The sequence below is a fragment of the Columba livia genome, chromosome 1, assembly GCF_036013475.1.
Source record: "Columba livia isolate bColLiv1 breed racing homer chromosome 1, bColLiv1.pat.W.v2, whole genome shotgun sequence".
In the NCBI taxonomy this organism is placed as follows: Eukaryota; Metazoa; Chordata; class Aves; order Columbiformes; family Columbidae; genus Columba; species Columba livia.
Window position 1 is genome coordinate 152,686,567 of NC_088602.1, and position 27,343 is coordinate 152,713,909.

General features: G+C 41.3%; 2 protein-coding genes and 1 non-coding gene across 4 annotated transcripts in view; 2 read left to right on the forward strand and 1 right to left on the reverse strand.

Annotated features, from left to right (window-relative positions):
• The window catches only part of WASHC4 (WASH complex subunit 4), a 43,339-nt gene extending 40,606 nt beyond the window's left edge, over positions 1 to 2,733 (forward strand). The window contains exon 34 of one of the 2 annotated variants that reach the window (XM_065038988.1): positions 329 to 2,733. The gene's annotated coding sequence lies outside the window, so the exon portion shown is untranslated. The remainder of the gene's footprint in view (positions 1 to 328) is intronic. The other variant, XM_065038997.1, reaches the window with a different exon arrangement.
• Positions 2,734 to 2,767: 34 nt separating this feature from the next.
• Positions 2,768 to 27,343, reverse strand: part of APPL2 (adaptor protein, phosphotyrosine interacting with PH domain and leucine zipper 2) — a 43,196-nt gene continuing 18,620 nt past the window's right edge. The window contains exons 5-21 of the mRNA XM_013368589.3: positions 26,828 to 26,915; positions 25,119 to 25,160; positions 24,941 to 24,999; positions 23,824 to 23,970; positions 21,067 to 21,149; positions 15,349 to 15,507; positions 13,865 to 14,053; positions 13,519 to 13,561; positions 13,385 to 13,441; positions 13,185 to 13,273; positions 9,250 to 9,402; positions 9,075 to 9,127; positions 7,002 to 7,176; positions 6,325 to 6,361; positions 6,055 to 6,195; positions 5,294 to 5,341; positions 2,768 to 4,266 (exon numbers count right to left, since the gene is read on the reverse strand). Coding sequence (XP_013224043.2) covers positions 4,141 to 4,266; positions 5,294 to 5,341; positions 6,055 to 6,195; positions 6,325 to 6,361; positions 7,002 to 7,176; positions 9,075 to 9,127; positions 9,250 to 9,402; positions 13,185 to 13,273; positions 13,385 to 13,441; positions 13,519 to 13,561; positions 13,865 to 14,053; positions 15,349 to 15,507; positions 21,067 to 21,149; positions 23,824 to 23,970; positions 24,941 to 24,999; positions 25,119 to 25,160; positions 26,828 to 26,915 — 1,689 coding nt within the window. The 3' untranslated portion in view covers positions 2,768 to 4,140. The remainder of the gene's footprint in view (positions 4,267 to 5,293; positions 5,342 to 6,054; positions 6,196 to 6,324; positions 6,362 to 7,001; positions 7,177 to 9,074; positions 9,128 to 9,249; positions 9,403 to 13,184; positions 13,274 to 13,384; positions 13,442 to 13,518; positions 13,562 to 13,864; positions 14,054 to 15,348; positions 15,508 to 21,066; positions 21,150 to 23,823; positions 23,971 to 24,940; positions 25,000 to 25,118; positions 25,161 to 26,827; positions 26,916 to 27,343) is intronic.
• Positions 27,083 to 27,164, forward strand: TRNAL-AAG (transfer RNA leucine (anticodon AAG)). The gene has a single exon. It is a non-coding gene; the product is annotated as a tRNA-Leu (tRNA).

The window sequence follows — 27,343 nt, forward strand, 5'->3', positions numbered from 1 at the left end:
ATCAAGATATTGTGCATATCCGTTGTCCAAAAAATAATTCAGACATGTTTTTATGCAGTCCTGTTGTATTTAATGCAGTCACAGAATACACTGTAGGTGTAACAGTGTATGTTGTGAATGTATGTTAAAGCTATTACAGAAGATGGAAGTCCTTATTAATGTTTTATTCCACAAACCCTAATTACTACTGTAGATAGTACTTGCACTGTGGGAACTTAGGATCCTTTAAGGCATTTATTTTCCTCTGCTGTTTTCCCCCCCCCCTTATCAGAGAATGGGAAAACCAGGAAAGTTAATGTAATAAACTACTTCTCATTTCATACCGAAGGTCTGATTTGCATCCCCAGAAGTAAGGAAATCCAGAGCCAAGACAGAACCACAATCAGCTCTTCCTTTTATGACCAGGCACTGTGTGATGGGTGTCTGTAACTATTAAGTGATCTTACACTTCATTAAGATGTTGTGCCTAATTGCAAGTTTCAGCCTCAGTTCTGTATTTCCTAGCCTTTGCAGGTCTGTTGTACTGTCTGTGTCGTTCATACAGTCTTACATGCCTAATTATTAACAGTAATTGCACTGCAGGCTTCAGAAGCTGCTGAACACTGTGAGAACTCTGTATCAATATAACATCTGTTAATGCCTGCAAGTAGAGGTTCTAGATTGTGCAAGTTACTCAGATTTCCTAACTTAAGTAGCTAGACTTAGCTTAACAGTAACCACTTTCATTGAAAGATATGGTTGTGTTTTAATCTCCCAGAACATAAAACACTTCTAGATCTTACTAACTAGAATAAATTACTCTACTCAGCCCAACTGAGAATTACCTTTTTTCCCCCCTCTCCCCCACTCTTAACTCTATTTTAGACCATGCTTGCCAGTTTTTTTCATCTCTCCTAATTACAAAAAACGGTAAAGTTTTAATGGTTCCAGTTGTTCCACCCACCCTTAAGTCAGTGATTAAGACAATTTCTGACAGACTGTGAGTTGCCCTTTCCTGCCAGTCACATCAGCATTCAGAAAGCTGACACAAACGTGCTTTTTTCAACTGGAAAGACCACGCCAATACGGAAGTCCTTTTGTTGGTTCTGAAAACAGGACACAGAAGCTTCATGGACCATTTAAATCAGCTGGGCTAATTAAAGATTTTATTTTTAATTCATCATAACTGCAGAAACTGCCCTAAAAATGCTGCATTGCTTGATTTATATTTTTGTTTTTTTATTTTGATAGAGGTATTTTATTCATAATTTGTGTAGTTTCTCTTTTGACCAAATTGTGCCCGCACTGACCACTTGGTAGCGCTGCTGAGATCAGCGTCCTTGCTGCTGCTGCCACTTTCCATGCTGTTGCGATTGCGGCCTATATATTTCCATATTCCTGTCTCATCTCAAGTCCCATAAGTTCTTGTCTTGGAGTGGCCAAGCGCTATGTTTCCTTCTTCCGCAGCAGCTGCAGAATCACGTCCAGATGGTGTTTGTTTCTCCCAGGCTGGAGTCACAAGGTAGCTGTGTGCAGTCAGGGCATTGCCCGTGCTCGAATATCATCTGCACTTGTATCTTCCCTTCTCTCATTTATTTTGGAAAGACACTATCTTGGGTAGGTAATACTTTGCAATTGAACTGCACATTTTCTTAAATGTATAGTGGTTACCAAATTCATGTGGTTCTGGTGATGGAAGTTCTACAGGAAAGACATAAGCCTATTTTTATAGAACCCTGTTTAATCTGGGAGACCTGAATGTATACTATAGGTGGCAAAAATATATACATAAACAGAAATATGTACAGTGATAATAGAGCTATTATTTCTAACACAGAATTATAGTTTATATTTCCTTTTTTTTTTTTGGTCATGTAGCAGCATATACATGCAGAAAGCTTTTCTCATCTGAAATACAAGGTGGGTCCTGGATTTGGATGTCAGTGGGGGTCACATTAAACCCTTTTTTCCCCCCATAAGGATCTGAAAGGCGTGCAAAATTCTTGCTGTGGTGCTACTACTTTTGCCCTCCTCCTCTGATTATAGGAACAAAATAGACCCTTAGTTGGTGGGCTGGAGATAAGATGATGGAACTAAAACAGAAAAAGAGCCCCCACACTGAGCTGAACTTGCTCACTCAGAATTCCCAGAGGTGATTAAAGGCCAGTGAGGATGATGAGTTTGCTGCAGGGCCGTGAACCAGGATCTCCAGGTTTATTTTCCATCATGTCAGGGGCAGCAGTGGCTGAAGGGCGGCCTCTCTCCCTGAGAAGACCAGTGCTGTGATGTGCCAGTGACAGCAGCTGCTCTTCAGAGGCCTTGCAGCCCGTTCCTGATGTGGTTCTGTGCCGGGCACGGCCTGGCCCGTCCCCCTGTCAGCACCACAGGTTCAGGAGCAGAGCATGGCCCACGGCAAACTCCAGACTTGCTTTCTGCATCACTGACCAGTGATTAGTGATGGCCCCAGCACCTCCCAGCTGGTGTTGGCTTCACTGGGAAGTTGAGCTGCTGCCCCAGGGTAGATTCTGGAGGTCCTAATGTGGTCTGTCATCAGAAGTACATTTAAGTTTTCATCTGGTGTCCATCAACAACAGCTGTTTTCAGCTTCTCAGGTACAAAGGACCAAATGTAACACTTAATGTTTCCTAACTCATTGTACAAAAGGGTATTTTGTTATGTCAGTTTCTTTGGTTTGTGAGTAGAGAACATTATGTACATAAAACTGTGTTAATAAATGTAATTTTGAGAACCTCATTCTTAGTGTCTTCAGTGACATCAGCTCAGAAGGTTTTATATTTTTTAGTAAGACAGCTTCAGCTTTTATTTATGAAGAAGTCTTTGTGTCAGTTACTAACAGTTCTCCTCCATGGTTCCTTTAAACAATCACCAACCAGGTAAACTGAATTTATGCCATGTCAAACGCTTGCAAACTGGGATCTTTCAGATGCTGTAGCACAGATTCCGCTCACAGAAAATTTAGTTTCTTAATAAGTACTTGCGAAGAGCCATTTGTTCCAGTTATCTTGAGTAATACAAACTATGCCACAGATTACACACCCCCTCCCCCCCTAATTATTATTTTTATTTGTTCTTTTGTACACTTCTCAGGTTAAACGGGAAAGGAAAAAAAATCTAAACATATTAGCCAAATCTATCTAGTGTCTAATTTCAGGAAGGTACTATGAGACTAGTCAATACATTGTAGACTTATAATCTAGCATTTTATTGCTCAGTTTCTTAAAACCAAAGATTGCTGGTAGACTCAGCTGTTGTATGTCACCATAATGTTAAAAATACAAAGAATTCTTATTATGGAAGTACTTATTTGTCCTACAATTATCCTCTCTGGCAACTTAACTTTTAAGAAACCTACCCATAGAAAAACTGCACACAACTAACACGCCACAGTCGTCAACTACTTCTAATGTTTGCATGTCAGTGGTATTTAAAATAATAAATCAAGGAGGTACATTATGTCCATTATTTAATTACAGAATGGGTGAGTGTGGTCCCCAGGAAGGTAAGAGTAGGCACTTAGATTTGCTTTGTAAGCTTATTCTAGATACAATATAAAAATAGATTATATTAATAGGAAAAAATTTAGTGTTTAACAAATTGTTTTGTAAATAGGCTAGCACAAAAGATAAATCTTATTACACTTAGACTAGACTAAAAATAACTTCATCTGAAATTAAAGTAAATAGTGCATTTTTAACCTTCATTCAGATGCACATAATCATGCAAACTATGAAAACAGACTACGGTAGGAAATTTGAGGCCTGATGTTTGTTAAAGGAGCTGACAGCTTGCGCTGACTCCCGCAGACTGACAGGCTGCTCACCATGTCAATCTGAAGAAGTGACATTAGCCCTTTGTGGCTGAGAGCTGTGCTGTCCTTGCTACCAGCAGCAAGGGGCTAATGCTGAACCCTCCTCCAAGACTGTCAGCTTCCCAACCACACTTACACACCGCACGTCCACCAAGGTGAAAAGCCTCAAAGGCCAAGTCTTGCTGGTGTTCTGCTCTTAATGCCACGCTGGCTCCAGCAGGAAGGCGGGTGCTGGCCCTGGGTGTGCGCAGATGACTGAAAACCGGAGACTGTTGCAGAAGGAGTCCCTGCTGTTCCTGCTCCCACGCAGGCTGCAGGAAACCAGAGTTTCTTTATGCTTCTGATTCCTCCCCTTCATGCAGGGTTCCATCCTCTTCTGAATAGTCATTCAGAAGCATGAACTTGCCGTCATTCGTTAACGGCACAGACTTCATTAGCTGAGCTAATGCTTCTGGGTCCTGAAGAACAACAAAAGAGTTCATTGGGCTGCAGCAATCTTTCAGAGGAGCACACACTTCTCCCAGTACTTCTCATTAAGGTTTTACAACTTTTATTACAACCTTTAGTTGTAGCAGGGGTGTCAAACTCATTTTCACCGGGGGCCATGTCAGCCTCACGGTTGCCTTCAAAGGGCTGAATGTCATTTTAGGACTCTGTAAGTGTAGGAGTAGTTACATTTATACCACTGTATGACATTCGGCAACCGCAAGGCTGATGTGGCCCCCGGTAAAAATGAGTTTGACACGCTTGGTTTGAATGCAAACATTTGTTTTGAAATAAATAATCCTTTTTGGTTCAGTAAAACCACACCTTGGCTATATAAGAGAAAAAAAAGTAGTAATTAATTCTGAGCCGTTATTTTGCTGTTCTTATCTTGCATTGGTACAATTGCTGAAAAACAAGGAGAAAAATAACTATCTAAATAAATTTACTGTACTTGTGTTTACTGCCTGTGACTAAAAGCTCATTCTCCCAACTTGTGCTGAAATTGTAGCAGCAAGAGTATACAACAAATGCATTAGTACCACATCTTTAAACGGATAAATTGATCTACAATGGGCCAGGGAACTTTGCCACTCACTTTAAGTGGAAAAACATTGTGTGTTTCTTCTCCCCTAGGGGAAGAAGGAATATGAGTTTCTAAAAGTCAAACAGCAATGGGTGCAATTTCTACTTCATCCAAAGGAGTTTGGTTTATTTTTCAGACCTGCTCACAGCTTCCTTTCAAACATGAACAACTGGATTTGTACAGTTCTGAATTTGATTTCGGGTGACAAATTTTATCTCAAATCAAGGTACTCTACAGTCAAACTGGGTTTATTTTTATACTAACTACCCTGGGGCTGCATTAAATGTCTACAGAACTTTGTCATTAGGGGGAGTGGCTGTTCTTTCTCTCATGTGCACCAGAGGTACCTGGACGGTGCACACGGAAGCAGAATATGATGCATCACAACACAGATATGGGGAATGAAACAAACTTACCTTCTGTGCCTCAATGATTTCTTTTCCCAAGCTAATGGCGTAGCAAATCTAAAACAGAAATATATGTAAACTGGCGTTTTGTTTTGCTTTGGTTTTTTGTTCTTTAACTGAGACTAAAACACTGAAGTGTCAACGCAAAGTTAGTCTTAAATACAGCTCTTAAAAGAAGAGGTAGGACACCAATTCACTGTGCTAACTACCTAAAAATAAAACTGTCTTAGGTTCTCCTCCAAAGCTCGCTTAGCCTGCTAAGTCTTTGTATTCAACTCGGTTTGTTTTGTTCACCAAACTCATTCCAAACCTGGGGGATCTTCTCTGGTGCGTGTAAGAGAGTTACTGTTTTCTAAGACAAAATTTCTCCAGCACATTCCTTATCTTTAATAGTCTGTTACTATCATACACAGCCAGCACCCAGCGGTGTAAGCACAGTCCAGCTGTCTCGTCTTTGAAACCTTTACAGATGTACGTGTCACAGCATCGCTGACGTTTTCGTTAGTGCTGATGCTAGACACGCACACTCTCCTCTGTCTCTTACTGCTGCTGTTAGTGACCACATCCTTTCCTCCTTGTTGTATGTGCTGTTGCATTATCTATAAGTGTTGTCCTTTGACATGAGCCATCACAGGTTTATGTCTTAAGGCATGTTTCCTTGCAAGGAATTAAGCTGCTCTTGCTTCTGTAGCACTATTTCCCGAATGTGTAAGCCAAGAAGCCTAAAAGCTGTTTCCTAAATAAAATATTTTATTGAAGGTTATACAAACCTTTTCCCCTTCTGTGTTGCTCTCAAAAACATACGCGCTCATGGATTCTTCTCCCAGACCCTCTCTGAGATGGACCACGAAGCCAATAAGGCGCCTGTTATCCTGATGAGCAGCAAACTGTGTCACAGTGGCGAGATCAAACTGCAGAAGTATAAAAAAGAATATATGTTTTTAACCAGCATATGGTTAGCTTGGTCAAGAGCTCAAGTTCCTGTGACTGAGTATTCAATGATGTGGTTGAAAACGAAATTCAAAACAAAAGTTACTTACACTTGTTCGTGTAACTTGGGTTTGAGGATCTATCAACCTGCAATTATGTGCGGGGGAAAAAAGAAGGAATTATTTTAAAGTGATTCTAAGTCATGTCAAGGTGCTTTATAATAGTAAAGCAATCACTATAGCAGTTTGACACATGAGGAGACATACACACAGAATCAAATGCTTTATCTGTCCAACTCCAGACCCCGACTCTCAACTGCCCAACATGTATAGGTCATGGTACCTCTGAGTCACTAATTTGTGCATATGGGCTGATACACTAATACACACACGGACATAAATGCACCCCGGCTAAAGTCAATGTCTCGTTTCAACGTATTGTCCAGTGATGACACTGACAACAGGACAGCGATGTCTCTCCTGCTGTTCCTACATTGAAGGTAAGAGACTCTTCCAGTGTGGGGGTTTTTTTTGCATATTTTTCTGTACCTTTGTGGGACCTTACAGCCCCACTGCACCCTCTGAATTTTGGTAGGATGTTCTCATAACCTAGGTGGATGATTTGTAGATACTACAGAGTAAGAAAAGAGGTATTTTTACTCAGTGAAGTGAATCGCAGGATCTTGCTCCCTCAAAGGGTGCATTTATTAGAAAAACAGCACCAAAAATACTAATCACACATTGTGTGAAGAGAACAGAATGTTGACGGGTTAAAGATCAGACAGTACCTCAAGTTCCTGCTGGTGACCATGAGATGGGATTCAGTCATCCTGAATATGTTGTGAATGGCACGAGCAGCCAACACTTGTCTCATAGCTTCATAAATCACCTCACTTGTCTCATCTGACTGAACAGCCATAGATCCCAAAAACCGGACGACGAACATCTGCTGCAAGAGTGAATCTGGAAGAGAAAAGGTGTGACTTCCTTCCCTGTGCTACTTCAGTTTTCCAGTAGCTGAAGGTATCAATGAGGTTGTTTATTTTGCTTTGGAATTCAAACAGTAAAGCTGTGGGTGGTGACTTCCTGCTATGAGCCAGGCAGTGCTCTGACCCAGTTTTCAACAGTGCTTGAACTGGCACCAAGTAGGAACAAAAACCAGCTCACAGTTGCTTGGAAGCTTTAAAAGTGTAACTGGTCTTTTATGCCTTATTTGATTAGACAGTAAAATTCACTTCTTATCTTGTTTTCAGGTGCACATAAACTGTGCTAAATTTATGATTGTGCACAAGCCTTGTCTTCCATAAAATTAACTCTTGTCTTTCAACCTTGTACATTCCTTACTTCTGGGTCTTTCTAACCTTCCATGCAGCTGGTTCCAATGAGGTTTTCATTAAATCCTTCCTTGCTCATTGACTATCACCATAAGACTTGTATTTACAACTAAGTTGCCATTGTGAGGAGCAGCTGAGGGAACTGGGGCTGTTTAGCCTGGAGCAAAGGAGGCTGAGGGGAGACCTGATCACTGTCTGCAACTACCTGAAAGGAGGTTGTAGCATGGGGGGGGTTGGTCTGTTCTCCCAAGTAGGAAGTGACAGGATGAGAGGAAATGGCCTCAAGTTGTGCCAGGGGAGGTTTAGATTGGATATTAGGAAAAATTCTTCCCAGAAGGGGTTGTCAGGCATTGAACAGAGAAGTTGTTGAGTCACCATCCCTGGAGGTGTTTAAAAGACATGTAGATGAGGGTCTTGGGGACACGGATTAGAGATGGACTTAGCAGTGTTAGGTTAACTGTTGAACTTGATGATCTTAAACATCGTTTCCAACTAAAACTATTCTATGATTTTATGATTATGCATTTAATCAGGCTCCCTTTATGGTTGGTGGTCAGCAAGGCAAAGCGGGACAAGTCCTGCTGAACGTGACTGCTCAAAGGCCACAACAGCTGCGTCTACGCTGCACAAGACACCACGAAGTCTGCGAAGCATTAGCTTGAGCTGAGCTGCGCAGATCCACCCGTGCAGTCTGAGACACTGGGCAGTCACCAACACATGGTACTCGCTTCTCTGTGCTGCTGCTGCCAGCACGGAGGTGCCGGCTTGTCCCAGCTACTCTGCTGCCAGGCAGCTTGCAACCACGGCAACTTGCAGACACCCCGCCATGCAATGAGACTGCACGGGCAAGTGAGTGTTCAAATCAGTAGGTTCTGCTTTGGTTCTGTCAGTAGTTTTCTAACAGGGGTTGCTGGCTCCAGACAGCAGTTTTAACTGTTACAGAGGAAGAGGAGTACAGCCAGGGTCTGAGACCTGCGTGTGCTGGGAGAGGAAGGTCACAACTGCTGACTGTTGCTGGAAAGGGAGCAGCAGTAAGACTCTCCTTTTGCTGAGACAGGTTGCTGCTTCTAGCCATATCCTATATATCCTATATATCCTATATGTCCTATATAGACTGTGGATTGCAGAGTACACATTGGTGAGAAATGGCTACTAAGCAGCCTCAAACTTGAGCAGAATCATACTACAGTCCCATGAACCCCTTTTTCAACAAGTCAACAACTTAAAAGAAAAAAAAAGGAATGAAAGACCAAAAATCCCAACCCCAAACGTTTTTGCCTTTAAACTTTTGAAATAAACCTAATCTGGAACTTGGCTTGGACTGTCAAGGAAAAGGGTGTTTGTTTTCACAGGTGGTGATGTTTAGAAGGCTGCCTTCTGAAAGGTGACAACATCTAACAGTGCTATGGGTCTGTCACTGCTGCTCCACAGTGTCAGGTGCTTTCATTAAGAGACACTGGATAGCTGACAGCTCAATTAGGCCTAAAATCACGACTAATCTTATCTGGAAAAATATGAAGCACTTACCTTCCTCCTCATCTTTGCTGCTGTCTTCAGATTCCCCAAATGGGTTTGCACGCCTACAAAATAAGAATAAAAACTCTTAATTTCAGATTCGGGCAGCCATGCACATGCTGTAATACCTGATTTTTTCCCCTGAAATCACTTTGTTAAAGTGATCGATCGCTGTCTCTGGCCATACCTGCCACCTCTGTTCTGGTCCAGGAATTCTGTGGCAGGCAGTACGATATCAAATTGAATTGGTGTTCCAGGAGCAATGAGTTGTGTGGATTCTTGAATGCCAGCTGATTCATTGGGAATTATTTTATCATTTTCCATATTCTTGACATTCTGGCTGAAGTGGAAATGGAAAAAAACCTCCAATCAATGAATGACACCCTATCTTTGTTTTGGAAGGCAGACAAGATTATTAAAGAAGTCATAACTATACATATCACTACATATGTACACTCGGTTTACGAGCAGCATCTTCCTTTTCTAGAAAGTTTTCAGGTTGCATACAGATGTAAAAGTGATTTGGGAGATTAGTTGTCTATGAAATCGCTATTTCCTTTGCTGAAGGGAAATAGATGGCAATTCTATTTATAAATCCGTAATTCACATTAAGCAGCTGTACTATGAGTAAAATTAGAAATAAATTGACTGGCATTCCCCATGGCTACAGGGAATCTTTGGAATCTGTAAGAAATCATAATAAAAGGAATCATAAATCATAACAGCACTGAGAGGCAAAACACCCGAAAAAGTTTCAATTTCTAGAAATAAATATCTGAGTAAGAAATTACAACTTTCTGACAAACTTGCAGAGAAGTCTCTTCATGATGAATGTCAGTGTGACCCAAACTTGCCCTGTTATGTTTATCACACTGCTTCTGGAAGCAGGATTTCAGTCCAGCACCGGGCTTGAAAGCCAACTCTGCAGAAGTGTGAAGAATTCCCACTGAGCAAGGTGGACATAAAGAAATGATACATAAAATACATATTTTGGATATAAGCGTATCCTAGAGCAAGAACACAGTTACTTCAGCTTATACTGGGGATTCTGCTGTATTATCCACATTACAAGTCATTCCCTTGCAGAAAAGCACTTACAAATTAAGCATCGTCTTTGTTTCTAAAGAAAGATAAAAATCGCAATGGCAACTGCAAGGAGCTTCTGAGCTGTGAGATGGAGCAACAAACATTACCCACAACACTTCAAGCTATCTCACATATTTTGTGGCTTATTTTTAAGGGGAATACAAAGTTAATTCAGTTTCACACTTGTAAGAATTTATGGAAGCTGCAAACGCTTCCATTAGAAAGCTGCATCACTTTGGGAAAAATAAGGAACCCCAGATGGGATTTTCTGAGCCCGGGTGACTGGCCCAACCTGGGCCCACATTGTTTCTGCACATCTCCTCCTTCCACAGATAACACTTAACCTTGCCAAACTAGCTTGCTTTGCACTATTTGCTGACTTCTCTTCCATGGCATGGCATCTGTTCTTGAGGATGCTCTTAAGTCCTTGCGAGCAGATATCCCGGTGAGTTAACAGTCAGCAGAACCTGTAAGTTATTCCTTAGGTAGAAAAGTGATTTGTTTCTGATGAAGAAAACACAGCTGTCCGCAGAATTTTGTGGAACAGCAAGAGATACTGCAGGGGAAAAAATCTTATTTAACTAATCTTGTAGCCCTGTGCTTTGGGCTTTCAGATGTCTGATCCAGGTATCTTTTTTCATTTCTGTATTTTATGTGTCCTGTATACATAAAGGGACTGATTTTTTTTTTTTTAGTGCAGAGTATAGAATCCTACTAGTGAAAAAAAAAAATACTGTTCTAAATATAAGATGTCAAAGCTCTTCTTTAAAAGGAAGCCAATGGGAAGTGAGAGGAGTGTCCAGGAGGCAGGACAAACCCCCCAGTTATCCAGCCAATTTATTTGTTTCACATAGTTTCCAATGAAACAAAGTTCAAAATGTCCTTGATCCATCAGAAAAACGAGAAAAAAAAAAATCAACACATTTCTGCCTGCCGTAGATCTGTCACCTCATACAATGTCAGTTCCATTCCCTTGGCAGTACATTACAGAAAAAGGTGTTGATTCATTTAATACTTCAAATTATTTCTATCCTACCATGCCCACTAAGCAGGGAGTGGAAGTCTGGCAGTTGATATCAATGGAGCTCAAATTTTGCCCATTACTAGATTCTAGGCCCACTTCCTCTCAGAACACAATCCATAATCAGAAACATATGTCGACTCTGGAACACAATCTAGAATTTTCAAGCGACCTAGAAGCCAAATATAGAGCCAAGAACTAGAACATGATCTAGAACACCCAAAGTGAGCCAGACCCTTTGTCTAGAACACACTCTGGAACATTTAAGATAACTAGAACCTGATCTGGAGCCAGCAAAAGCGAACCATGACACACTTAATGAACCATCAAGTGAGCTGGACACACACTGTCAAGCAACCATCAAAGTGGACTGTCAAGTGAGCTAAAACCCAATCTTGATCAGGCAAGTAATATAGAACACAGTCTGGTGTCATCCAAGTGATCTGGGACACAGGCTAGAAATGTTATCTAGAACTTTCTGAGTGACCCAGAACCCAGTCGAGAACATAAACTAGAACCTCATCTAGAATGCACCCTATAACCCGAGCTAAAGGCATCAGGTGACCTACAACCCAATCTAGAACACACAACAGAGCTCTCAAGTGAGCTAGAACCTTATCTAGACACATGACCACTCCCACCAAACCAAACAGCTCCAGAATTCATCTCTGCTCTAACAATGGTTGCACCACCACCACTCTGGCTCTACAACCAACCGACCCCCCAAACCAGCCTCTGGAATGGACTCGGACTCTGTGCCCACCCACATACTGCTCAGAGTGAGGAAAGGACCTTTCATACGAATGCAGTGTGTTCATTGGCACAGTCTGCCATGCCCAGCTTGCTGCCTTGCTTTAGCAGACAGAGGGGTTTTTTTTCAGTGAATGGGTTTCTGTCAGTTTTGGCAGCAGAGCTGCTGCCACAGTGGAGGAGAGTGTGTGTTTTACTGCAGTCTCTTCTTTGATTTGGAATTTTATTTCATTTAACTTCCATTTTTAAGGTACTTGTTTTGGCTACACATCTATCTCACTGACACTGTCCTGACAAGTCTGTCATGAGAGCTGACGTTGCACTCTTACATAGGACTGCTTTAAGGTTTTATTCTATTGCAAACGGAGCTACTGCTTGCGCTGGGAATCTAGGATGGGCATTCCATTTAAAAGTGCAGCTGCTTTCAATTATACTCTAACATTCTGGATGAATATAGATTTCATTTTGCATGGCATTGCTCACTTGCCCTCCTGGGCATCCTGGGGTGTGTTAGAAGGGATGTGGTTAGTAGGTCGAGAGAGGTTCTCCTGCCCCTCTACTCTGCCCTGGTGAGACCACATCTGGAATATTGTGTCCAGTTCTGGGCCCCTCAGTTCAGGAAGGACAGGGAACTGCTGGAGAGAGTCCAGCGTGGGGCAACAAAGATGATTAAGGGAGTGGAGCATCTCCCTTATGAGGAAAGGCTGAGGGAGCTGGGTCTCTTTAGCTTGGAGGAGACTGAGGGGTGACCTCATTAATGTTTGTAAATATGTAAAGGGTGAGTGTCACGAGGATGGAGCCAGGCTCTTCTCGGTGACAACCAATGATAGGACAAGGGGCAATGGGTATAAACTGGAACACAGGAGGTTCCACTTAAATATGAGAGGAAACTTCTTCTCAGTGAGGGTGACAGAGCACTGGAACAGGCTGCCCTGGGGGGTTGTGGAGTCTCCTACTCCGGAGACATTCAAAACCTGCCTGGACACATTCCTGGACACATTCATCTAGGTGTTCCTGTTCCGGCAGGGGGATTGGACTGGATGATCTTTCAAGGTCCCTTCCAATCCCAAACATTCTGTGATTCTGTAACACTTGGCATCTCTTACAGCTTTCAGTAGGAAACATCACAAGTAGAGGAATTTCATGGAACACAGAGGTTTTGTAAAGCCAGGGCCTAGACAGGGCTTTCTGCCAGGTGACTGCTGCCATGTAAAAAGAGCACAACTGAGCACAGAGTTTCTGGTCTGTGCAACTGAGAATGTTACCTGGGGTGGTGAACTTCGTGTTTTTTCCCAAAGCTGGTAATGGGAGTCACTGCTTGTAGGGCTGTCTGGTTTAACTTGATTGCAGCTGCCTATAACAAGACCGAGCAGCTCTTTTACACACAGACTTTACATTGCCATGTAAAGAACAATGCAAAAGCAAGTTGAAAGGAACAGACTGAAAGATGGAAACAAGCTCTTACCTCTGGATTGTCAGTGAGATAGATCTGTCTGGAGATGTTGTTGATGGCACAAATCCACTGGAAGGGAAAAATTAAGTTGAACTCTACAAGCTCACTTGTATACAAGAAAAACAATATTAAGAAAATATTTTTACCTCCTCATATTCTTTCTTGCTTTCTGCTTGAAGAGTTATACCCCTAAAATATAAACATAGTGTATCAGTGCCAGCAGTGGACACCAGGAGTGTCTGACTCCAAGTCTTACAATAACATCACCAAGCTTTGTATCTATTACCCATCAAAGGAACAAATCTCACGAATAAGCTGCAGGATGTGCTGTGCAGGCAGCTGTGGGGGAGGATGGGAAGGAACACGCTTTTAATTTGGAAACACCCTTGTGGAAACCAAGAAATGCTCACTACTATAGCAAGCATGTTTTACATCCAAGCATCTGAAGGGGTAGGTGTGACTAGCTGTCCTCAAATAAAACCTGTCTCATACGCTTTGCCTGTTGGAGTACTGATCTGAAAGCAGTATCTCCTGTCTTCGCAGTCCACAGCCATAACAGAGCAGTTGTCCAGGTCCTGAATCAATCCTCCAGCTACTGCTCCTCTTGGCTGACACATCAAGTTACCGCCTTGAGTGAAGAAATAGAGTCTTTCCCAAGTTGTAGTCACCAGACCGGTTTTACTAAAGAGAAGATGCAGTGATAAAGATTTGTTACTATTTAGAAATTACTCCAAACATATATGAAACTGCAAACATTTCCTGATGCTAATCTGAACTTCATGTTCATCCCTCGATTTTTTTTTTGTGACAAGTCTCTGTCAAGAAGTAAAAGCAGCACCTATTCCTAGCAGAGGCTAATCCTTAATGAAAGCTGAAGAATTAAACTAATTCCAAACATCCCAAGTTAAAAAAAACACTCTCTGCAGTATCAGCTAGTTAAGGAATAAAAGAATTATTGGTGTTGAGTAACTGATATGAAATACTATTAAGCTGAGGAGCAGCATCAGCAATTTCAGCACAAAGAATCATCATTAAACAAGTATTTTCTGCAAGTGATACCTCAGAGTCCATCTGCCCCCCAGCTATAGAGTCCTATTATATTGTAATCTAGCTTTTAGAATGCTATGAGAACTTAATAAAAATTGCTAGTCATACAGAAATAAACTGATATTTAATGAAATACCTAAACAGGGTTACTATATGCCACCAATAATACATAGCTCCTGTGGAAGCTGATGGAAGATTTTAATTGGAAAATCTGCAAAGGTAATTATGTATGGTATACATTAAAAGTTGTGCAATTAGACTGTCCATAAAGCTTTTATTTATGTAACAGAGATCATTTATGAAAGCATGTATTAACTACAAAATACAGCTGTTTATTTTTGTAAACACTAAGTTTTCATTAGTCCTAAGAACTGGGAAAAATCTAAACCCAGCCCTATCAGTTTCTAATTTTCAGCCACTTGAATGCAGGAAATCATCCCTGTAGGAGAATGCAAAGAGAAGTAAATTTCAGGCCAGACATGAGGAAGAAGTTTTTTACACTGAGGGTGGTGAAACACTGGCCCGGGTTGCCCAGAGAGGTGGCAGATGCCCCATCCATGGCTGGGCTGGACGGGGCTCTGAGCAACCTGATCTAGTTGAAGATGTCCCTGCTCATTGCAGGGCGTTGAGCGAGATGACCTTTGAAGGTCCCTTCCAACCCAAACTATTCTGTGATTCTATGACTCTGTTTTCAGGAAAAGAGTCTCCAGCACCTCTAACTTGGTTTAAGCTTCAAAAGCACATTTTTCAAAGATGACATTGATACTTAGTAGGTGAAAACCACAGCTACCACAGTGATTCAGGAGCCTCAAATATCATTACCTGAGGAGTCTTTATGATCCCATCTCCCCACCAACCTCCGCCTTCCAAAAAAAAGTAGCAACTAGTCAACAATTAAACAAACTAACAGATAGCAAGAGCTGTCTTACTTTCTAAGATTAAGGTAGCCAGCCTTCTGGATGAGATTTCTATTGATAGCAGGTGAAGTTACATCAGAATCTGGAGTGTAAACAGATTCATTAACCGCAATTAAGTCCTGCTGGGATACCCTCATTTTTTCAGCTTCAGCATCCAACTCTCCCTGTATGCTGCGGAAAAACAAAACAACAAGCCCAAATCCATCATTAGTCAATTCATACCAGGATATAGCTAACATCTGTAATCCAAAGTGAACACAAATACCAGCTGAGATTATAACAGAGAGCAGTGCAAAGATAAAGTTTACTTTTAGAATAGACTTTATAGGAAATAGAATGTAAGACTACATGTCCAAGGCTTTCTCTAAGGACTAAATAAATCAGTGCAGTTAGGAAAGGATTAAAGAAAGAGGCATACAATGGGGAACTGCTCCCAGATAATCTCATCTGAGCCTGAAGAGACACGATGTGTATGCTCTGGAGGTACTGACAATAGTTTAACGAAAACACGGCTATCTTAGGTGGGCTGGCAGCAAAAGTGCAGCCAGGATTTCCCCTTGCTCTTTATTTTGAAAGCCCAGCTTGAAGACGTTACTCTCCACACATCTCATACAGTAGCTATGCTTTCTTTTTTGCAATTTGTACTAAATGTAGTTATTTTCTTTCCTCAAGGAGTACAGAGAGATAATGATTAGAATTATGAGATTGTTCTATACACCTGAAACAAGCAGACATCGGAAATAGTTAAGTGTTGGGAGTAAAGAGTTAAGTTCTATTTTTTCAAGAGACATGGCTTTTAAATCCACATTTGTATGAATTTACATTGCTGAACATATATGGATGTTGCTCTAGTACAGCAGTATAGTTCAAAACAGGCTTCACTAGAGTATCTCTTGACTTTGTCTTATTCCTGCAACTGTGTAACATGCAGGAATTCCTGCCATAAGACCACCTAATAACTGGCCACAGGCTTTCAACAGTAACTTTTTCCTGAATTCGGAACAATATAACAACAAAATCTGTAGCTGAAGCATCATTTTAGCTGTAATTTGTGTTTATAATCCTATCTTCCACTTCCGTGTGATTCAGAAAATATCTTTGCTGCAGGCTGGCAAAACTGAGCTCTTGTTGAACCTATCTGTAAAAATCCAGTTTTCTGAAAGAGATAACTGTGAAAGGGTATCTGAGTGCAATTTTTCACTCAGAAAATAAGTGATAATTCATTGCAGAAGCATCATATGGATATATACTGCAGTGCTGAACATTTATGATTTCATAATATTACTAAAAGACACATTTAGCATTAAGGGGGAAGCAGAGCAGCCATTTTACTGGAACAAGCAAGCAAAAAGAGGTCAGAATCATCATATGCCAGTGAAATACCCTAATATTTTCTTAATTTTTCCCCATCTACTGTCAGGCAATCATTGGGAGCCACTTGATTTTCAGAGGTTCCCAGAGACCACTTGACAGTCCCATCACACCAATATATCTGCCTTGTTTCCATCAAACTTAGTCTGTGTTTCACTTGCAGTCTCTTCTCATCAGTCCACAACAATGCAACGGGCATAATAAGAAAGCAACTAAAGGTCTACCATTTTCAAAATGTGACACAATTAATACAATAATTTTTAAAAAGGCTATTAGATAACTATACATAAAAAGGCTTAGATCTCCATGTCAGCTGCAAGCGCTATTTGGAGCATCTGTAGACAAGGAAGTAGCTAGTTTGGTACTGTCTGTTTGCAGTGCCCTTCTGCGAATCTGAGGTCTGGTTACATATCTGTGAACTGAGGTCCTGAGGAGGTGGCCAATGTCCCTGCCAGGCTGGTCTCCATCACCCTCAATAGCTCACTGCAGTCAAGGAAGGCTCCTAATGGCTGAAAAAAAAGGCAAGTGTCACACCTGCCTTTGAGACAGGCAAGAAAAACAACGTGGGGAACTACAAGCCAGCCAGCTATACCTCAGTCCCTGGGAAAGTTGAGAAGCAAATTCTCCAGCCATTTCCAAACACATGGAGGACAAGAAGGCAAGTGGGAACAGCCAGCACAGATTTACCAAGGGCAAATCATGCCTGAGAATCCTGATTGCCTTCTGTGATGTGATGACTAGCTTGGTGGGTGGGAGAAGAGCAGTGGATGCTGTTTCACTTGGCTTCAGCAAGACCCTTCACATGGTCTCCCATAGTATCCTTACAGCCAAATTGGTGAAACACAAACTGGAGCAGCTGACTACAAGATGGGTAGAAAACATGGCTGTACTAATGAGCTCAAAGGGTTATAATCTGTGAGACAAAGCCTAACTGGTACCTGAGAGATGTTCCTCATGGTCAACACTGGGTCAACACTGAAGCTTACAGGCTGAGATTCTTTAACACAAGCTCGACAACCCATAAGAGCAGAGGACACCAAACTGGGAAGACTGATAGACAGCTATGGTAGAGTGGAGGGCTGCTGTTCAGAGGGACCATGACATGCTACAGAAATGGGCAGACCAGAACCTCATGAAGATCAGCAAAGACAATGTCCTGTCTGGGGTACAATAACCCCATGCAACTGTAAAGGACAGGAGACACCTGGATAGAAAGCAACTTTCAGCAAAGGACCTGGGGGTCCTAGAGGACAAGCTGAACGTGAGCCAGCTCCACATCCTTGTGACAAAAAAAGGACAGTCACATCCTGGTCTGCATGAGCAGGAGTATAGCCAGTGGGTCAAAGGAAGTAATTATTCCCATCTGTTCAGCTCCAACAGGAGCACTGTGTCTAGTTTTGGTGACCCAGCACACAAAAGACAGAAACAAAGTTAAGTGAAGAGCCACCTACATGGCTTGGGGGCCAGAACATGGGACATGAGAAGAACTAGCAAGAATTGTTTTTCAGCCCCATGAAATGAAGGCTAAGGGGGGAAATGTACTGCTACCTTAACTACCTGATGGGAGGGTACACAGCAGATGGAGCTAGATGCTTCTTGGAGGTGTGCAGTGGCAGGATGAGAGACAATGGACACAAGCTGTAACAAGTTACTGCGTGTGCCACATGTGAGACAGAGATTCTCAAAATTCGACTGGACACAGTGCTGAGCCCTCTGCTCTAACTGATCCTGCTGTCAGCAGGAGAGCAGACTAGATCACCTCTTCAGGTCCATACTGCAGCAGCTGTTCTTTGACTTTCAGAGAAACAATACTAGCAAATATTTGACTTCTATATTAACTTTTTCAAACTTTGGGACTTATTAACTGTGTCCAGGCTACTAGGAAAACTCACAGGGTGAGAACACAAGAACACTTGTCATTGCGCAGAAAGTCATTCATACTTGCACCTATGCAATAAACAACTTTCTCCCTACTTCCTGCCCAAGTGGTTAAACCTTTTGGAGAATGTGCACATAGCAGGACCAGAGATCTGTGTAGTCCACTGTCCTGTTCCCTGACCGTGGCAAAAAGCCCGTGGAAAAGCACAAGGCGAGTACATATGATTCTTCTGCCATTCTCCTCTCCAGTCTTTTGCAGAAGGTGGTGATAACCTGTAGCTGTTGGAGTGATCTAGAGAGACGGTGCTGCATTTAAGTCAGTGCTAAGCAGTATCTGACTGGCCAGATGAAGAGTCATTCTTGCATCATGGTGTTAGTCTGTTTCATGTGAGCTTATTTCCAGCTTTTTCACGTCTTTAGAAAGCTTGAGACTTCCTGAGTTCCCACATCACCCTCAAAATGAGACCAGCTGTGTGCATCTTACCACTTAGCCAAGTCATATGAGAGGCTGAGTTATAAAGGCTGAGTAATATCATCAGATCTGAATTAAATTAGACCATATTTTGCACGCTAGCGCCTTTCAACATTATCAATAAATGTCCAAATAAGAATTATTTAAATTCAATTTAGAAATAAAATTGGACAGTGCTGTCAGTTTTTTACATAAGTGCTACTTCAGTGAATCTTTTAATCAGTCCTTTTTGTTGCACCACAAATTGCTTCCAACAAAACTGCCCTGGCATTTTCACAGTTCCCAAGACTGGATTCCTCTTCCCAAGGCACGTTTTGCTTTTCTCCAAGGTAGAAAGGAGAGAAAAACTGACAATTTTGAAACTATATGCACTTGTGGCAACTACACCTATTGGTTACTGAGAATATTTTAATGATCTCTCCTCTCTTATGCGTTTTACACTGTTAGCAATATTTAAAAGTATCTTCATTGATACAGTAAACACAAAGACTCAGTTTTACAATCAGCTTAAACAGACGCAAGACTACATCACTGCTGAAACTCTGTAACTGCACAATTGGTCTCATTGGCTTGATGTTCCAAGAAAACAAATCTGGCAAATAAAAAGCTTTTAGTTTGATTAGCAAGGAGATCTGACTCACTGAGGCCTTGTGATCCCCAGCACTAAAGAAGGAAAGCAGTGGGCAGCATGGTTTCCAGTGTCTCTAATCTTAAGTCATCAAACCATGTCCGGTGTCAGTAATTGCTAAGCTGCATGTTGTCATTCAGAATTTTGCAAGCTTCTCTTTTGGTTTTTCCCAAGACATCACACTCCTGTACTAGTTACATTTGAGTGGTACTTGCAAGAATTTTTGTGTGACAGACTTAAAACACAAAAAAACCCAGACTCAGCAGAACAACTGAGCAGCCTGTCTTTGCTTCCATTTCCTACTGTGTGCTGTCCAGAATTCAAATTCATCAGACTCTGGAAAACAAGGGCTTATTCTATGGTGGGGATCCAATGGCAGGACAGTCACAGTACCTGTACGACACAAGCAAGGTGCTCTAGCCCTACTAACAGGCACTATTTCAAGGGAGTTTAAAATCTCTTCCAGTTTGTACAAACACTATGTAGATTGCAAAGGGATTTATTTCAGAAGAGTGTGAAAAGATATATAAATAAGTATGGAGGTACAGGGAGTAAAGAATCATTTAGTGAAAGAATCTACTATACAAGGAGATTTCTTATAACACTCTTCTCAAGTAAACAAGTATGTGTTATTTAAAATGCCACCGGAGTCAGAGTAAGTAATGATTTGGATACAGTCCAACATGAAAGGTGTGAAGCAATAAACTAAAGGACTCAGTTTAGTGTTCCAGCTGATTTAAAATAAATTAATGTTCTATCTAATAGGATTACATTTAAAATGTAAAGTTTACATTTACAGGGACTTAATTATAAAGAAAATGTCAATATTCACTATGAGACCACAGGGGAGAAAAAATAATCACAAAATTAGGAGCAGAAAAGTAGAGGCAGTTTGTTGAAACAAGGACTTAGCCAAAGCAGGTCAAACTCAGTGGACCAATACAGCCTACACTGGATGCAATGAGTATGTTCTCTACGGTGAGGAGTTTTGTTTGCCTCTATAGGCCCTAAATTCTTATTTGAGAGGTCAATGGATTATTGTTACAGTATTGTTACAGAAGACCCAGCAAGTATAAATACGTCTAATTCAGAATGAAGAGACACAGGTATGTAAGAAAGCACATGAACACTGCAGTATGTGCTTCCTGGCTATACTGTAAAAATACCCTCTGCAGTGCACTGATAGCATTTTCCTTTCCTGCACATTTTCCATGTGCAAACATACCTCATTTCCACCTGCTGCTTTAACAAAATATGCCCAACAACACAACGCAAGCATGGAAGAAATCTCTTGAGAAAGAAACAGAGGTGTGCTCTGTTACGTACTGAAGGTTACAGCGCTATTGCTCAGAATTCCAACAAGCCACAAGTTTTGTGTTACCTTTGAACCATGTCCGAAACAGATGACAAAAAGCTGTCCATTCTTTTGGAAAACATCTCTGCTCCTTTCTTAAAAAAGTTGATCTGAAAAATACAAAAATCCCCAGGCAATGGAAGTTATCTTGATTGTAGCAGACAAATAAGAGGTTGTAGAGACTGTGTTAACAGCTATCCCATTATGACTGATACTTTGGGCTGGTGATCAAACACATGGTCAAAACAGCTGCGCTGCCTTTCTTTGTATTTCTCCCTTTTGCAGCTTTCCTCCCTTTCACACCCCCTTTGACAGGCACATAAGGTACAGGGTGCTGACACGTATGTTTCAGTCCTTTAGCAAGTTCATTGGAAACAAGGGAACATGTGGCCTCCTCCCACACTAGCACTGTACAGAACTTGGTCTAGCGGTGTTATGACCCACCCTATGCAATATAACCATACCAAAAAGAACAGGCACAAACAATCCATTAGATTTAGTAGTCGAACCTGGACTACCAGCTCCAACCTGGAAATGCTCTAAACTGCTATAGCAAAGTCAGTCAGGAAAATGATGAAGTGTAGCTGTGCTAGCAGAAACTTCCAGGGCAATCAGTTATGTCAACTACAGATTTACCATAGATTTTCTTCTACTGGAAGCAGCTAAATAAAGCTGCTAAGGCCAAAGTGCACATTTTGTGACAGAAGATGAATTCACCTTGATGGTATGGATCAGATGTGCAACAGCAGCAAAGCACTCAGTGTAGACTTGACCTTGGATTACCTGTTGTGAGGCACACAGCCATCATTAGGGCCTATTGGCAACTGTGTGGAACATGGACATGGTTAAAGAGTCTGTGCAAATGTAGTATCAGTGAACTACTCAGGAAAGAGATGTAAAATCAAATTCTTGGCTGTTAAGCAATTTATTAGCCATTTCATCCAATTTTACTTGTGATTCTACTCCTTTTCCCTAACCTTGGGACATGGGATTCCTCTTGGAATCACAGAATCATTTCAGTTGGAAGAGACCCTCAGGATCATCGAGTCCAACTATAACCTAACTCTAGCACTAAACCATGTCCCCAAGAACCTCGTCTAAATGCCTTTTAAACACCTCCAGGGATGGTGACTCAACCACTTCCCTAGACAGCCTGTTCCAATGCCTGAAAACCCTTTCCGTGAAAAATTTTTTCCTATTATCCAAGCTAAACCTCCCCTGGCACAACTTGAGGCCATTTCCTCTTGTCCTATCACTTGCTACTTGGGAGAAGAGACCAACACCCTCCATGCTACAACCTCCTCTCAGGTAGTTGCAGACAGCGATAAGGTCTCCCCTCAGGCTCCTTTTCTCCAGGCTGAACAGCCCCAGTTCCCTCAGCTGTTCCTCATCAGACTTGTGCTCCAGACCCCTTGCCAGCTTTGTCGCCCTCCTCTGCACCCTCTTTAGTACTTCAATGTCCTTCTTACCTATAAATCAGATTTCTGTAACCATGTTATTGACCACAGACACCCTTTATACACAAAAAAGAGAAACCACGCTTTCTTGAACAATGATTCTATTTCAGAAGCCTACTTCAGGAGGGAAGAATTCTACTAATGATACTGAGAGACTGACACACCTAGCTTAGTTGTTGATGTCAGTTTTCAGTCAAATAAACCCTGTATTAGCCATTGGTTCTTCCAAAAATGCCTTGTGGCCTGCTCATTCACTGGAAACGTGAGATATGAGACACACATTTTGAGTAATTAATAAAGAAAATATATACTTGGGCTGAAGGGCAGTTCACAGTATTGAAACACCAATATCAACTTGCTCCTGGCTACTCTGTCATTCCCATAACTACCTAAGACTTTCCTATGTAAGGCACTAAGATAGGGCAGTTTTACCAGATAAAATACAGGGAAAAAAAGTTCTGTTTGGCTTCCAGTAAAGGAAACCAATGCAGTTCTTTCACTTAGCATAATTACAGCAAAAAATCAGTGTGAACTCCCATGGTGGGGAAAGTGACAGAATTCTCATTTATTATCCATTTTATATGGCACACATGATCTGCAACAGACACAGGACAATGGAAATTACGATCCACACTACAATCTCAAACAGAGCACTGCATCTATTTTTTCTGTTCTCACAGCCCAATTCTCATTTTCCCACACTTTGCTTTCATCAATAGCAAAGCACAACAGATCTTTAAAACGGGTAGTAATGAGAACCAAGTGCTGTGAAAACACTAGTTTGTTGATCTCCTGACATCCTGTAGAGTTAGATTATCAGCATTACTACCACATTTTACAGACCTGAGAAATAAGTGTTCAGCCACTATATCAAATTGCTGGCAGAATAAAGATTAGAAAGGGGATTTGCCATCCTTATGCTCAATCTGCTCTACTGTTCTGCCTTTCCAGTTCTCCAGTACGTGCTCTGCTCCCCGTCATGTACACTCCTCATCAATACGCTGAACATTATGTGCCAGGAAGTGAACTGCTATATAGGAGAGTTTGTGCACACATAGTAAACAGTGCAAGTAAATGCTTCTGCACTCATAGCTCAACCATGAAAAAAATTAACCCCAGGCTGATTTTGTGTATAAGTGTGTTGGATATTTTTTCATTGGTGTCTTTCCTGAATATCTAAACATTCAATTTTCTGCTACAAACAAAATCAGTTGTTTCACCCTGTCCCTATTACCATTTGTCAGTTCTCAAAAAGAAATCCAGAGCTACAATGTTTTACCTTTCCCAGAGATACATCTAAGTGATATAGTTGCTTCACTGTCCATACCTGCCCTCGTGTATATCCTAGCATAGGTTCCATCATTGCCACTCTCTTCCTGTACTGCAGAGCATTCAGGGCACAGTAATATTGCAGAGATGAAAGGTGCTGCTTTCTCCTTGCATTTGCCACTTCTTTTGCCACTTCTGCCTTAAGCTGAATAAAAATTGATAAAAAGGTTGGCAAAGTGTTACTGTGCACATGGATATATTTACTGATTATTTTCAAGTTATCTTTAAACAACTCTCATTACAGAACTTCTCCACATTAAAATGAAGGACAAGAAGCTAAGAAAGCAAATTCAAAACCCAAAGCAAGTACTTCAAGCCCTTCTCTGGCAAGACACATAAGCATTTGGGGAGCCGCTGTGACTATATACTAAGTAACCACCACAACTAAAGTTCTGGATCTGATCTCAGTGCAAGAAATCTATTTGCAGCTGAGATCACAACACAAGCCGGCAAGTGCAGAATTCGGAGATGAATAATTCACAGTATGCTACATCACATTCTGTTCTGTAATGCGTTTCCTTTAAAGGATCACCCTGTAGAACTGATGTGCTTTTAGGACAGGGCCAATCACACACTTTTTGGCATACAGGGATATATTTTGGAATAGTAGTCCAGTAGGCAAAGAAGAAGAAATGCAAAACAATGCCACCAACAGAATTACGTGTACTGTAAGTGGAATGACTATCCATACAGAGAAATTTAGCAGGAAAGCAGATACGAAAAAACAGAATGCTTTATTAAGAGCAGACACAAGGCTTCACGACAGCTCACAATGAATTGTACCCAGTGACACAGCACCACCACATCAGCTGCACAACACTGGGCCTATACAAATGTATTTATAGCCATTTGGATTGCCTCTACCTAAAGAGCTCCCCCGGATCTGAAGGGCTCCAGCTAAACACAATACTTGATCACTTGCCTAATTTGGAGAAAACAGATATAACATTGCTGAATTTATGTTTAAAAGCTTTGTGTCTGCTTGGAAACGAAATCACAAGTACTCTTGAGCTACTGTGAATTTAACTGATAAACTCTCCAAAGTTCATAAGTGAACCATGATACAGACAGGACAGCTGATGAAAGCTTTTCCTTTTCCCTTCCACGTTCGTTACCTTTTCATTTTCTTTCCTTTTCGGTAACCTGCTATACTTTGCCATGGACACGTCATGTTCTGTAGACAAGGAATATTATTTTTTTTAGAAATGTGACGCGTGTGTGTGTAGATTAAAAATGTCTTCTGTGATATAACAGGTGCACACCATTAGAAACAAACAAAACAGGGAAACATACCATTGCTAGCAAGGCCAAAAAGATCCTTTAATGTGCTTACTTCTGGAAAAGAGAAATCAAAGATTCAAAGTGAAAACAGCTGTAAACACTTTGTTCAACTGAGGCCATTTATGGCAGATTTAATGCCTAAGTCACTCCAATAATTTCAAAGCAGAGATGCGTGAGTTGTGCCTGTCTTAAAAATGACAAACCAGATCAGCTGCTAAAGAAATGAATTAGGCAGACAGTAAGTTAAGAGTCAAGCAGGTTTACTTGATTGAGCAAGTTATCACTATGAAAAAGATTCCTTATCTGCCAGTGTAATTCAGCCAAAGAAGCGCCATCTCAGTATGCTTGTTATCACAAAAGGCCCACCACTACCATAAATGATTGGCAGTTCTGAACAACTTCCTGATCATGCTTATGTGATACCGAGAAATCTAAGTCCCAGAAACATATGAACTCAGCCCCTTTAGTGTACGAGAATCTTCACCAATGTGGAACATTTTTTGCTATGTTTTGCTGTACAAAGCAATACGTATCTAACGTATCTGACCATTGGCTATGATGCTTTCATAAAAGACACTGGCCATGAGTTTCTGATGCAGAGAGAAGGAAGAGAAACTAAACAGGTCACTCAACATTCACAAGTGTTGGGCACAAGCTGCTCTCAGCGTCCATACCAAAGTATTCTGCAACTGGAAAATCCCTTCTCAAAAAGTTACAGAGGAGGCACGTTCACAAGAACAGACATTATGCAACTGCGAAAAGAATAAGGAGAAATTGCAGGATGCCATCATGGTCTCTGATTGCTTGTAACAACCTACTCAGTAATCAGCTTCATGTCACCTTTTTCTCCCCAGAACACTTCCTCAGGACTCTGATGCAGACAGACTGTAATTCTTCCCAGGTGTGACTAACTTGCACCTAGAGGTTTCTACAGTATTCAATACACAGACATAAAAAGATCAAAAGCAAAAACAAAAACACAGTTCATCTTCCTTGCTTCCTTGTTTAAGCCTATGATAAAACTTCATTATGGCCAGGCCTCTGCTAAAAATGCTGTTCCAGAGAAAAATGGAGGGGGTGATGGAAGGCTGAAGAGAACAAAAAAGATTTTTACATTCAAGGAAACTGAAGAAACTTCCATTTTTTGTCATGAAGCAGCTGAGGCTTTGGCTGTAGACTTCACCTGTTTGAAGTAAACAGTTTCCAAGTTTGTGCAATCAGGTTCCTTGGAACTACCCTTGGATGGCAAGAATTTAAAGAGGACTGATTCCTTATAAGGGAGGGAATATACTGTACTCTGAAGTTAAACAGCCATTCTTTCTTGCGCTTTTCAAATGAACCCAAACTTCTGAAGTGGGATCAATACTGTCTGCAAGCCAGATTCACTGCTAAATTTCCCTTCTTTAGACAATTACAATAGCAATTACTTCAGTGAAATTGCAGTAGTATAAAAGCACAGTGACCCAGCAAAGAAAAAAGCTGTGTATTTTTAAATTCACACCATATGGTGCATAAAATGTTACGTGGTGAGCTTGCACAGCTTATGTCTGAGTAAAAGCACGCACCTGTCAATGCAATTCTGTAGCAGAATAAAAATAACACAAAAAACTTTTCTGTGAATCATCAAAGAACAAATTATTACATGGCATTATGTCTCAGTTTATTATGAAATAAACAAGAAGGAACACATGCAGAAAGTTAAAGCTTTAAAAGAAATTTACCTGTGAGATCCTTTTCCCGAAATTGTATTATTGGGAGAACCATTGTATCCGCAAGCTGTTTTGCCAGTTCAGAATGAAGAATATTGAGCTGAAACAGAGAATACAGAAATGCTCTAAGACACAGTGTAAATAAAAAAGGTAACAGCACTCTGCAGCCTGCCATTTGTGCCCAGCAGACAAAACAAAGGTATAATGTATTTCATTGTACTTCAGTGCTTACAACAATTTTCTCAAGATTATTTTTTTTTTCAGCAGGGTAGCGTGGCCGAGCGGTCTAAGGCGCTGGATTAAGGCTCCAGTCTCTTCGGGGGCGTGGGTTCGAATCCCACCGCTGCCAGAAATGTTTTTAAGATGCAGAAACTAGCTCCCGATGCTGGAAAGCAGCTCTGTGGAGGGGGACCTGAGGGTTCTGGTCCAATGGCAAGTTGAACATGAGCCAACAGTGTGCTCTGGCAGCCTCGGGTGCACCAATGTTGGGTGCCCCGCCAGCTGGGCGAAGGAGGTGATTGTCCCGCT